Source organism: Bison bison, unplaced genomic scaffold (assembly GCF_000754665.1).
Source record: "Bison bison bison isolate TAMUID 2011002044 unplaced genomic scaffold, Bison_UMD1.0 scf7180017864519, whole genome shotgun sequence".
NCBI lineage: Eukaryota > Metazoa > Chordata > Mammalia > Artiodactyla > Bovidae > Bison > Bison bison.
Window position 1 is genome coordinate 619,982 of NW_011495072.1, and position 12,157 is coordinate 632,138.

The window sequence follows — 12,157 nt, forward strand, 5'->3', positions numbered from 1 at the left end:
AACTACAGTGCGCTCAGCCAGCAGCCACTGTCCGCAAGGCACCGTGCTAAACACACACTGGGGAGGACAGAGCTGACGAGACCCTGCCTGCAGCGGGTCGGTGCTAACGTGCCTCTGGGCCCATCGGGTGTTATTGTGACGGTGTTTACTTCTTTTTGGTTACTAATTTTTATAACTGAAATGCCATGCATGTCTGGATGCTATATTCAAAATTGGAAACATAGATGTAATTGAAGTTAGTGGGCTTATCATGCATAAAAAAGTCTTAAGAAGAAAAAAATAAAGAATGCTATATTAAGCTTCTTGAAATTGATGACCAACATTTATTTTTTCTAATTTAAAATATATGGGGTTAAAAATGGTGGATTTTTGCATGGGTTCTTGAATGTTTGTTATTTTGACTTAAAGAAAAACCTTATAAATTCACTCTGTTGATGAAGAATTTGTATTCCAAGAAGCAGTGGCTGCACTGTTATCTAAAAAGAAAGAGCTTGCTGTGCATTTTAATAATGTAAACCAAGATGGGCAGAGAAATGCTTGTAGAACAACTCAGCATTCTGGAATCCTGAAGAACAGTTCTTCTTAACCTTTTGAAGATCACCAGCTTTAAAATTCGATGAAAGTATAATAGCCTTTTTCTAGAAGAATTAGTGGGCACACACAGTGTTGCATAGCTGTAAGATCCATGGGAAGCAGATTAGAAACACCCATGTTACACATAGCTTTCACATGTAAACGTTTGGCATTCCAAGTATAAATTTCTTCTCTCTGCATTATTGCAAGTGTATAGGGAATTTTACTGTGTAAAACTTTGTTAAATAGTCCTAGTTTGTGTATACTTTAGGAAATATAGTTAAAACTTTTTAGGAAGTCAGATTGATTCTCAGGTTGTTTTTATGGTTCTCAGTAAATACTGTTTTTGAAATATTACCCTGATGATACAGAGTTTGAAAAGTCAAGAGAAAATATTAACTGATTTCCTAGATCTAGAAAGGGACTAGATAAAAAACCTTTAGAGTTCTGTGTACCAGAGGTTTTCATCTCTTTGATGGGCCAAGTCTCTTGTGAATAAGCTTCCCTTTCTACTTCTGCTTAATAAAGCCTTAACAGCCAGTGCTGCTTCTTAGTGGTGGAGTCGTGAAGGGTAGTCTTCTTCTTTGCAGGAGACACCAATAAGATGTCCTTTTTAAAAAAAGACTCTTAAGTAAACCCACTCATAGACAAAAAGAATATAGATGAGAATGCCATGGAGGCCAGCCTGCGAACTGCTTGGAGTACCCACGAGACCTTTGGGGACCACTGCTCCATCTTTCTAAGCCTTTCTTTAGGAATGAATGACACAAGCATGCAGAAGTGACAGATGAAGAAAAAGAGGTTATAAGTATGGCTGGTCCACTTTACTGTCATTTAAATTAACAATTTTAAAAATGTGTCCGTGTGCCATTTTATATACATCTTTTTTCTGCACACATTTTGGTGGCCACACCTCTCACAGACCTCAGGACCTTAACTGGAAGAAATGTTTGGGCCATGCTTTCCTTTCTCCCTTGCAGCTTTCACCACTACTTCCACTAACCTTCTGCACTTAGTATCTCTCTGGCAAACCTCCTCCTGCTTCATTTCCTTGTGCCAGTCTTGGCTTACACCTTCGTTGACGTCTGCTTCGTTGCATTTGAGGGAAATGTTGACATCGATTTGACTTAAGTCTTCTCCCCAGAGTGATTTCCTCCCTTTCCTTTGTCAACAGAAGAATGGTTTATTATTGCCAGTTTTGGCCTCCTCAGTGCCCTCACACTCTGCTACATGATCATCAGAGCCACAGCTAGCTTGAATGCTAATGAGTAAGTAACAAATTGTTTTTTGGATTGCATGTGCCAAATGATCCCAGGAAAATATGTCATTTTCGTAAAGATCATGAGAACTGGCTTCCACCAATTTCATACTGATCCTGATGGGATCATACCTAACAAAACAGTTTATTTCACAAACAGTAACACTGATTGGGAGTTCACTTTGTTCACTTTAGAAAAGATTTCGGGGCTTTCATTAGCCACAAGGTTAGAATAAATCAACAATGGAACAAATGCCAAGAAAAGCAGTACAGTTGTAGTATGTAGAGAATCCCCACGTCCTGATCATTGATGGGATTAGCCCTAGGGGACGAGCCCCGCGTGCTCATCAAACTTTACCTGGAGTTTTATATACTTAGCTTTCAGTGGAGAACTGGCACGCTGACCTATGGTTACAGGAACATGGACATTTAACCTGCAAGAAAGAAGCAATCAGAAAGATCTATGACTTCTAAATATTAGAAAGACGATCAGGAAAAAAAATAAATAAGCATAGACTGTATTTTCATAGGACAAAATGAAGACCAGGTTACAGATAGGCAAAATTTCACCTTGGTAAAAGGAAGAACCAGTGAGATGGTTTGCTGTGGGGGTAGGGAGTGCCCTGGACCAGGAATGCAGGCAGAAGCTGAGTTTTACTTGTCAGAGCTGTTGGATGGAAAATTTGGGCTGGATAACTGTTGAGGTCCAGTTTGATCCAGTGGTTTTCCAAAAGTAGCTTTCCATGGGGGTAGCTTGTTTCCATGGGGGCGGCTTTATTTGTTTTGCATTAAACTTGGGGCATTTACATTAGGATATTATTCAGTCCTTTCTTTTAAGCAATATTCATGAAAACTTATTCAAGATGAAAGCATCCCTGGAACACTGCTGAAATTTGAACTTGAATTGGTGGAGTTCCTGTGCTTTCTGTATTCTGTTATGTCCTGGCACTTTAGTTGATTAGTAACAACCAACCACACTCATGTAATTGATTTAATTAAATGCTTATAGTCCAACTGTAGAAACAATGGGCAAGACACTTCCGTTTCCAATGACGTGATATTATTACTTCTAACCTGATCTTTTGGCTAGATACTTACAAGAAGTACCCTTTGGCATCCTTGACGTATTACATATTGAGAGGATGTCATGGTCACTTGGCAGTCTTCAGATGAGTAGTCTCAACCTCATCCAGTAGGTCACCAGCTGGCTGCTTCTCTTGGGCCCACCTGATGCAGTTTTACTTCAACATAGCACAGTGTTAATAGCTCAGACTCTAGAGTCACACATACCTGGATATGACTACCTGCTCCTCCATATTTTTCTTGTGAGACCTATATAATATTTATCTGAAGTTCATTTTAGTCATCCATAAAACAAGAATAATGGTAGGAGTACATCATAGGATTGTTGTAAGTATCAGCATATAAAGTGCTTAGCACAGTGCCTCGTACATAATAAGTGCTCAATAAATGTTAGCCAAAACAATTCCTCTGAGATTCTTTCAAAGTTGTATGAATAAGATGGCCATCTGTCTTTATCACTTGGCAAATGAATTTAATTTTCTTCCATGAAATAGAATCATAAGAGCTCACGAGTGCCTGTAATCAACCCTCTGTTTGGAGGGAAATATTTATTTCTCCTGAAGTCACCTCTTTTGCTGACTCCCATACCAACCCATCAGACAAGATGATAATGTAAGCCCACTTCTTAAAATTTCTCAAATGAGCAAAAACCAAGCAAGTAGCTGCACACTGGGTACTTTTAGGGAATTGTTAAGTAATTTAATAGTCACCTTGCTGCCACTCAGAATTGGCCAGGTGCTCAGTTCATGTTTTACATATTTTAGAGAATGCTCAATAGACAACCTGTTTTAAGTTAGAGTTCCATTCATAAATGCGTGCATGACTCAGAATCTGAGTCATAGATCTTAGATCCATGTCTTAGTCCATCCCTTCTCCCATCAGCCTTTGTAGAGGGTTGTTAGTACAGTTATTCATTTGACTATTATTTCTATGTCTTAGTCAAAACCACTCTGAATGACAATTTCCATAATTCCATTTAGAGAAGTTGAGAGAGAGAGAGTGTGTGTGTGTATGTGTGTGTGTGTGTGTGTGTACACACATATGGATGGATAAAAGGATGGTGACCAAATTATTAATGGTGATTTTCTTAATTTAGTAAAATTTTGGATGATGTTTTTCTCTCCTATATGCTTTTCTGTGTTAACTTTTTGTAACAGTACTTAATTTTTTTAAGTCCATTTTAATTCTAGGGGATTGGAAAAAAAGATAATGGTTGGAAATTCCCCAGCAGTCCAGTGGTTAGGACTCCACACTTCCACTGTTGGGGGCCTGGGTTCGATCCCTTGTCTGGAAACTAAGATCTACAAGCCATTCAGTGCAGCCAAAAATAAATAAATAAATACCCACTCTTATTCAATGTCTCCTTCTAAGAATATTGATGAAAAATTCCTATGTGATTTTAATTCTGAAAAGTTTATTTTAGCAAATAAATTATAATTATTCTCCATTAATTCTTTGAAATCTCTCTTATTTCCCGTTTCACTTTTACCAAAAAATTGCAGTCAAAATGAGATTGCCTTTTCAATTTAATTGCTCTGTTTCAGTTTTTTGGGTACCCTCCTCCATTTCTAAGATGGTCTTCTATATGAGTAGATTCTGTCTTTTCACATGTTAATGATTTGTCTGGATATTACTAGTAAATTCCACCTTATACCATCTACCTACTATTATAGTTTGCTCTTCTAACAGTGTTACACTGAACTTGTGTACTGTGATGTCAGTAAGACTGACCCAGTCTAGCCACTGGTGAGACCCTGTGAGCAAGATCAAGCAGTGAGCAAGATCTGTGGCCAGATACAAAAGCAGAGCTGTGGAACCCAGGCAGGCCCAGGCCTCCATGGGTCATGGACTGCTGCTCACCTGGGGTTGAAAGCACTCTGCCTCCCTTACCACACTCTGCAAGTTCACCCAAGGCTTGACGATAGTGACTTAACTCAAGTTAATCAAAAGTCCATGTATCTGGGAGCACCACCTTCTATTGTGATGAAATACTATATAAGTACTCAATCATGACTAATTGTGCTTTACTTTTTTAATACTATAAGCAGATCTAGTGGATTTTGAAACTTGACAAATATAAACAGGATAGTAGTCAAAGAAGTAAATAAATGCATGGTAAATGTATTTTTATATATTAGCTTCCCAAACATTTGTTGTGCCTGAGTAAGGCTCTGAGGAGGCCTTACAAATAGCTGAGAAAATAAGAGGAGTGAAAGGCAAGGGAGAAAAGGAAAGATATACCCGTTTGAATGCAGAGTTCCAAAGAAGAGCAGGAAGAAATAATAAAGGTATCTTAAGTGAACAATGCAAAGAAACAGAGGAAAGCAATAGAATGGGAAAGACTAGAGATGGCTTCAAGAAAATTAGAGATGCCAAAGGAATATTTCATGCAGAGATGAACACAGTACAGAACAGAAATGATATAAACCTAACAGAAGCAGAAGATACTAAGACAAAGTGGCAGGAATATACAGAAGAGCTATACAAAAAAGATCTTCATGACCCAGATAGCCATGGTGGTGTGATCACTCACCTAGAGCCAGACATCGTGGAGTATGAAGTCGAGTGGCCTTAGGAAGCATCACTAAAAACAAAGCTAGTTGGAGGTATTGGAATTGCAGCTGTGCTACTTCAGATCCTAAAAGATGATGCTGTTAAAGTGCTACACTCAATATGCTAGCAAATTTGGAAAAATTTGGAAAACTCAGCTGTGGCTGCAGGACTGGAAAGCGTCAGTTTTCATTCCATCCCAAAGAAAGGCAATGCCAAAAAATGTTCAGACTACTGCACAATTGCACTCATTTCACATGCTGCTGCTGCTGCTGCTGCTAAGTCACTTCAGTCGTGTCCGACCCTGTGCGACCCCATAGACGGCAGCCCACCAGGCTCCGCCGTCCCTGGGATTCTCCAGGCAAGAACACTGGAGTGGGTTGCCATCTCCTTCTCCAGTGCATGAAAGTGAAAAGTGAAAGTGAAGTCGCTCAGTTGTGTCCGACTCTTCGCGACCCCATGGACTGCAGCCTACCAGGCTCCTCCATCCGTGGGATTTTCCAGGCAAGAGTACTGGAGTGGGGTGCCATTGCCTTCTCCGATTTCACATGCTAGCAAGCTCAAAATCCTTCAAGATAGACTTCAACAGTACATGAACCGAGAACTTGAAGATGTACAAGTTGGATTTAGAAAAGGCAAAGGAACCAGAGATCAAATTGCCAACATCCATTGGATCATAGAAAAAGCAAGGGAATTACAGAAAAACTTATGCTTCGTTGACTACACTAAAGCCTTTTGACTATGTGGATCACAACAAACAGTGGAAAATTCTTAAAGGGATGGGAATACCAGACCACTTTACCTGCTTCCTGAGAAACCTGTATGCAGGTCAAGAAGCAACAGTTAGAACCAGACATGAAATGATGAACTGGTTCAAATTGGGAAAGGAGTACGTGAAGGCTGTATATTGTCACCTTGCTTCTTTGACTTCTATGCAGAGTACACATCATGGGAAATGCTGGGCTGGATGAATCACAAGCTGGAATCAAGATTTCTGGGAGAAGTGTCAACAGCCTCAGATATGCAGATGATAACCACTCTAATGGCAGAAAGCAAAGAGGAACTAAAGAGCCTCTTGATGAAGGTGAAAGAGGAGAGTGAAAAAACTAGCTTAAAACTCGGCATTCAAAAACTAAGACTATGATGTCTGGTCCCATCGCTTCATGGCAAATAGATAGGGAAAAATCAGAAACAGTGACAGATTTCATTTTCTTTGGCTCCAAAATCACTGGTGACAGTGACTGCAGCCGTGAAATTAAAAAATGCTTGCTACTTGGAAGGAAAGCTATGACAAACCTAGACAGCATATTAAAAAACATACATCACTTTGCCAACAAAGTTCCCATATAGTCAAAGCTATGGTTTTTCCAGTAGTTATGTACAGATATGAGAGTTGGACCATGAAGGTTGAGCACCGAAGAATTGATGGCTTTTGAACTCTGATGCTGGAGAAGACTCTTCAGACTTCCTTGGACTGCAAGGAGATCCAAACAGTCAATCCTAAAGGAAATCAACCCTGACTCTTTATTGGAAGGACTGATGCTGAAGCTAAAGCTCGAATACTTTGGTCACCTGATACGAAGAGCAAATTCATTGGAAAAGATCCTGATGCTAGGAAAGACTGAGGACAGGGGGAGAAGGAGGGGCAGGATGAGATGGTTGGATGGCATCATCAGCTCAATGGACATGGGTTTGAGCAAGCTTCGGGAGATAGTGAAGGACAGGGAAGCCTGCCGTGTTGCAGGCCATGCGTCGCAAAAGTCAGACACAAGTGAGCAACTGAACAAGTTATATTGAACTTCAATTCCCAAAGTATGTTTTCTGCTATGTTTTATTTAAGTAAACCTTGTTAAATCTCAACGTTTATCAGCTTACGTTTACATAAATCTATTTTTCCCTCAACATAAGTAAATATTTATTTGAAATGTTTTTATTTGAGGAATAAGTTATAAGATGTGGATGATGTAGGAGAGATTTTGAGTTGACTGGGCAGTTCAGCTAGGTATTCTCTACAGCCCTTTCTTAGTTCCTGGATTCTGATGCATAGAAATCATGTTCTGAGATTTGCAGAGGGGTGTAGACTAGCATTTAAGATTCAGACAGTCTCAGCGGGAGGAAATGAATCTGATGTGCTTGACTTGTTGAAAGAATGGGAGCAAATTTGAAATCCTGTAGCATAATTGAAGACCAAGAAGTCCTAGCTCTGCAGCAAGTCCATTGGGCTTCAGTGTTCTTTTTGAGCGATCCTCCTCTGAGTTGTTGTGGTAGAAATATATAGGCCAGGTCAAAGGAATTAATGTTTCTGTTTTACTCTCTACTAAGAGTATTTCAGTATTTCTGAATTGTTTTGCTCAAGCTTTTTTAAGAGGAACATTGACATATTTCAATATAAAAGTATCTGAAAACTTAATCATTTCATACTTTGGGGATATTTACCTTAGAAAAGAGGAGACTGAGGTGAAGTAAGAGGTGTTCTCAAGTATTTGCGGGACTTTCAAAGGTGAGAACAGCTACTGTTGATTGTGCGCCTACCAAGACCTTACTCCTTTGTGGGACTCCGTTATTACCCACATTGCCCCCAGTTAATACTTGTAGTAGTCCCAAGGTGACTAACCAGTGCCTACAGAGGGTAATACTTCCTATGTAGCTCTGGAGGCATCTACAGGGAGGTAGGTTTCCATTTAATGTAAGGAAGAACTTCCTGCCAGTAAGAATTTTCCCTCCATGAAAATGAGCTGTCTTAAAAGCTAATGAGCTTGCCAGGAGTTGCTTATTCAGACGGAAACTATAAGGCAGGAGCTGTATGGAGGCAGATCTTGAGTCAGATTGGCAAAGACAGTGGCACTCCAGTACTCTTGCCTGGAAAATCCCACGGACAGAGGAGCCTGGTGGGCTGCAGTCCATGGGGTCGCAAAGAGTCGGGCACGACTGAGCGACTTCACTTTCACTTTTCACTTTCATGCATTGAAGAAGGAAATGGCAACCCACTCCAGTGTTTTTGCCTATCGAATCCCAGGGACGGCGGAGCCTGGTGGGCTGCCGTCTATGGGGTCGGACACGACTGAAGCGGCTTAGCAGCAGCTGCAGTTTGAGTCAGACAGACGTTCTAAGACTCCTTCTAGTTCTCAGAGTTCCTCTTGAATTGTCTGTCCTAAATGATCCCTTCCTGGGAGAGATCAAAACAACGGTCTCAGCTGGCTACCCCTTATCGAATCTTCAGGGTCAAGCAGTGTTTTTAAAACTTTTTAAAATCATCTCCTACTGTACGAAATACATTTTCTATTGTGACCCAGTACTCCCACATGTATGACTGAGACAGAAGTTCCACAGTTTTCCTTCTACACACAGATCTTTTCTTCTCTGTGGTTTCTTGTTGTTAATATGGGTCACAAACTCCTGCATTGATTTTATGATCCATTAATAGGTTGCTGCCTGCAATTTGAGAAACACTAAGCTGAAGGATTTTGAATTTTTACTTCTCAGTCTAATAACGTCTTTTTTTTTTTGACTGTGCTAGGTCTTGGTTACTGTGTGCAGGCTTTCTCTAGTCGCAGCAAGCAGGGGCTACTCTCTGACTGTGGTACACAGGCTACTTCTTGCAGCGGCTTTTCTTGTTGCAGAGCACAGGCTTTAGGGCCCAGGCTTCAGTAGTTGTGGCTCCCAGGCTCTAGAGCACAGGCTCAGCAGTTGAGGTGCGTGGACTTAGTTACGCGTGGAATCTTCCCAGCCTGGGGATCAAACCCATGTCCCCTGCATTGGCAGGCAGATTCTTTTCTTCTTTTTTAATTCTTTTATTTTGCTCTTCCCAGCATCACCTGAGATCTACATTTTTTTACATTGGAAAAGACCCTGTTGCTGGGAAAGACTGAGGGCAGGAGGAGAAGGGGACAACAGAGGATGAGATGGTTGGATGGCATCACCGACTCAGCAGACATGAGTTTGAGCAAACTCTGGGAGATAGTGAAGGACAGGGAAGCCTGGTGTGCTGCAGTCCATGGGGTTGCGAGGAGTTGGACACGACATAGTGACTACACAACAACAGCACATTCCTTTGATGCCAGGGTTGTGGGTTCCCTTTACATTCTGAGCAGGCAGACTTTTAACCACTGGGCCATCTGGGAAGTCCTCAACCTAATAACTTGCTCACACTGGCACACATATCTGATTGTTTATTTTCCTGAGACAGCTTTTTTTGTAGGAGTGTCAGCAAATACTTGTCCCCAGCCTCACCATGAATACTCTTCTTTCTTTGAGCATTTAGTTCTCCTTTTAGCCACAGTAAGCCCGAGATACGAACACAAAGGAGTAACCTGAGGCCCAGGGGGGCTGAGTGACCTCCAAGAAATGCCATGGGAGGAAGGGCCTGGGATTCCAGCCCAGTACTTCTGGTTCCAAGTCTTTATACTTCTTTTCTTTGACTACTCCAGAGGGCCATTTAAGGGTTCCAAATAATATGGTCGAAAAAGATAAATTTGGTTTTCTAAAAACTCAGTGACAAAAAAGAAGATTAAAGCAGCAGAACCTTTGATTGGGTTTCTGTCTTTGTCGGTCTTTTTATTTTTCAGAAGTGCCTTTAATGTTTGGCTTCGTCGGGTTTTTTTTAAATACTTACATGTGTTAGTCATTCAGTCGTGTCCAACCCTTTGCAACTCCATGGACTGTAGCCCACCCAACTCCTCTGTCCATGAAATTCTCCAGACAAGCATACTGGAGTGAGGTGCCATTCCCTTCTCCAGGGTATCTTCCCAACCCGGGAATGAACCTGGGTCTCCCGCATTGCAGGTAGATTCCTTACTGTCTGAACCACCAGGGAAGCCCCATAATTACTTAGAAAGGCAGCAAAAAAAAATAAGTTTAAAAATCTTGACTCACCCATTAAAAGTCCCTATGCCTACTGAGGAAATATTATAAAAAACAACGTGTCATATTAAATATAAACTGTAATAAACAAGTGTAGAGCCTCATTCACAGTTTCTGTGAATGACCCTAACCCTAAGCCTTCCTTCCATTCGTGAGGCACCATCTCCCAGCTTGAGGCACCAGGCCTGCCCTGCAGGAGCCCTGGGGTGACAGGCTGCAGCGCTCTCTGTACCCAGTGCTGTATCTGTGCCAGGGCAGTATGGCATGAGTACCACACAGAAGCAGAGGAGCTCCCGCTCCTCCCCTGAGGGAGGCAAAAAGGCTTCCTGGAGGAAGTGACTTAGAAACCAGGCCAGGCATCATTAAAACAAAGGTGAGGGGAAAGCACTGCAGGTTCAAGGAGTTGTGTGGTTTGATGTGTCTACTGTAGGTGATGGCAGAAGTAGGCAGACTATGGAACTTGGACTGTGGGTCTTTTTTGTTTTTTGTTTTTTTGGTAACCAGCAGGTTATGTCTAAGGCTTTTCAGTAAAAAGAAAATTGCTAATGACTGAGAAATTGCTTTGGCATGGTAGAGACCAAAAGCAAGAAGGTAGGTTAGGTAAAAATACGGAGCTGAAGGAGAAAGTCAGGACGATGGGGAAGAGAGAAAACAGGAAATGCTGGAGAGCTGTATGATGACCAAAGAGTAAGTGATTTGGATCCAGAGTGTGGATCTGGAACTCAACAGGCAGAAAAGAGAGCAGCATTGAAAATAAGGTATATAGAAACCAGAGCAATGATCCAGACTCTAGAAGGGTTGAGGAAGCCAGAGCAGTCCCACACCGCCAGGCTACAGAGGGACAGCTTTAGCCTGAGGGTAATGCAGGACACTTCAGATGTCAAGTACCTTCAGGCACCTGGTTTAGGGGGACACACACACACACACACAAAATACATGCACATTAAATCCGTGAGTTCCTGTAAGAAAGCCTTACACCCCTGGGAGTCCGTACTCCTCAAATCTTATTTCAAAATAAATAAAGACATGTTTGTTTGAGGTATAAAGGGAGAGCGTATTTTAAAGACAGCAGCTACAGATCTCAGGGCCTTCGGCGTTTAGAACACGTGTTCAAACCAGGACAAGTTGTAAATTTTATAATTGTCCCCACATTTTTTAAACAAAATGCTATTAACCTGTACTTTCCCCTGCCTTCCTTTTGGAAGTACTAACACACTTTTAAGTGATTGAGCCACTTAACCGCAGATCTGAAGCTGCTGAGTTCAGGAAATGCTGATGGCTTACTGGCTTGACCAATCTGCTCTGGGAAATACTTGGGGACAACCCAGCCCACCATTCAGTTAGAATTACTTTCTGTTTTAAAAATTTGACAAATACCCTTTAACTAATTCTTGACCTCTCTTTTTCTCCTTTTATTCCATAGGGTAGAATGGTTTTGAAGAAAGAAAAACACTGCTTTCTGACTGATTGCCTTGAAGGAAAAAAGAACCTATTTTTGTGCATCATTTACCAATCATGCCACACAAGCATTTATTTTTAGTACATTTTATTTTTTCATAAAATTGCTAATGCCAAAGCTTTGTATTAAAATAAATAAATAATAAAATTAAAAAGCTGTGTTGTCGAGTATTATTCAGCCACTTGTGTTTGGAAGGCTGACTGGGAGATCACAGACCCATTTCATTTGTGTGTGTCTCAGAGACAGAAGGTGCTCATACTCTCCAGGGGAGGAACAGCAATGCTATTTCTTTTGATATTTTTATGTTGGCTCCTGCACTTTCCAGATAGGACCCAGGTGTGGGGACACCCTGTGTAGCGATGCCCCCTCGGGCC

The 12,157-nt window shown here is 41.3% G+C and overlaps 1 protein-coding gene across 1 annotated transcript in view; it reads left to right on the forward strand.

Moving 5' to 3' along the window:
* Positions 1-11,937, forward strand: part of RNF130 (ring finger protein 130) — a 142,807-nt gene extending 130,870 nt beyond the window's left edge. The window contains exons 8-9 of the mRNA XM_010830675.1: positions 1,748-1,841; positions 11,748-11,937. Coding sequence (XP_010828977.1) covers positions 1,748-1,841; positions 11,748-11,763 — 110 coding nt within the window. The 3' untranslated portion in view covers positions 11,764-11,937. The remainder of the gene's footprint in view (positions 1-1,747; positions 1,842-11,747) is intronic.
* The last annotated feature ends 220 nt before the right edge of the window (positions 11,938-12,157 follow it).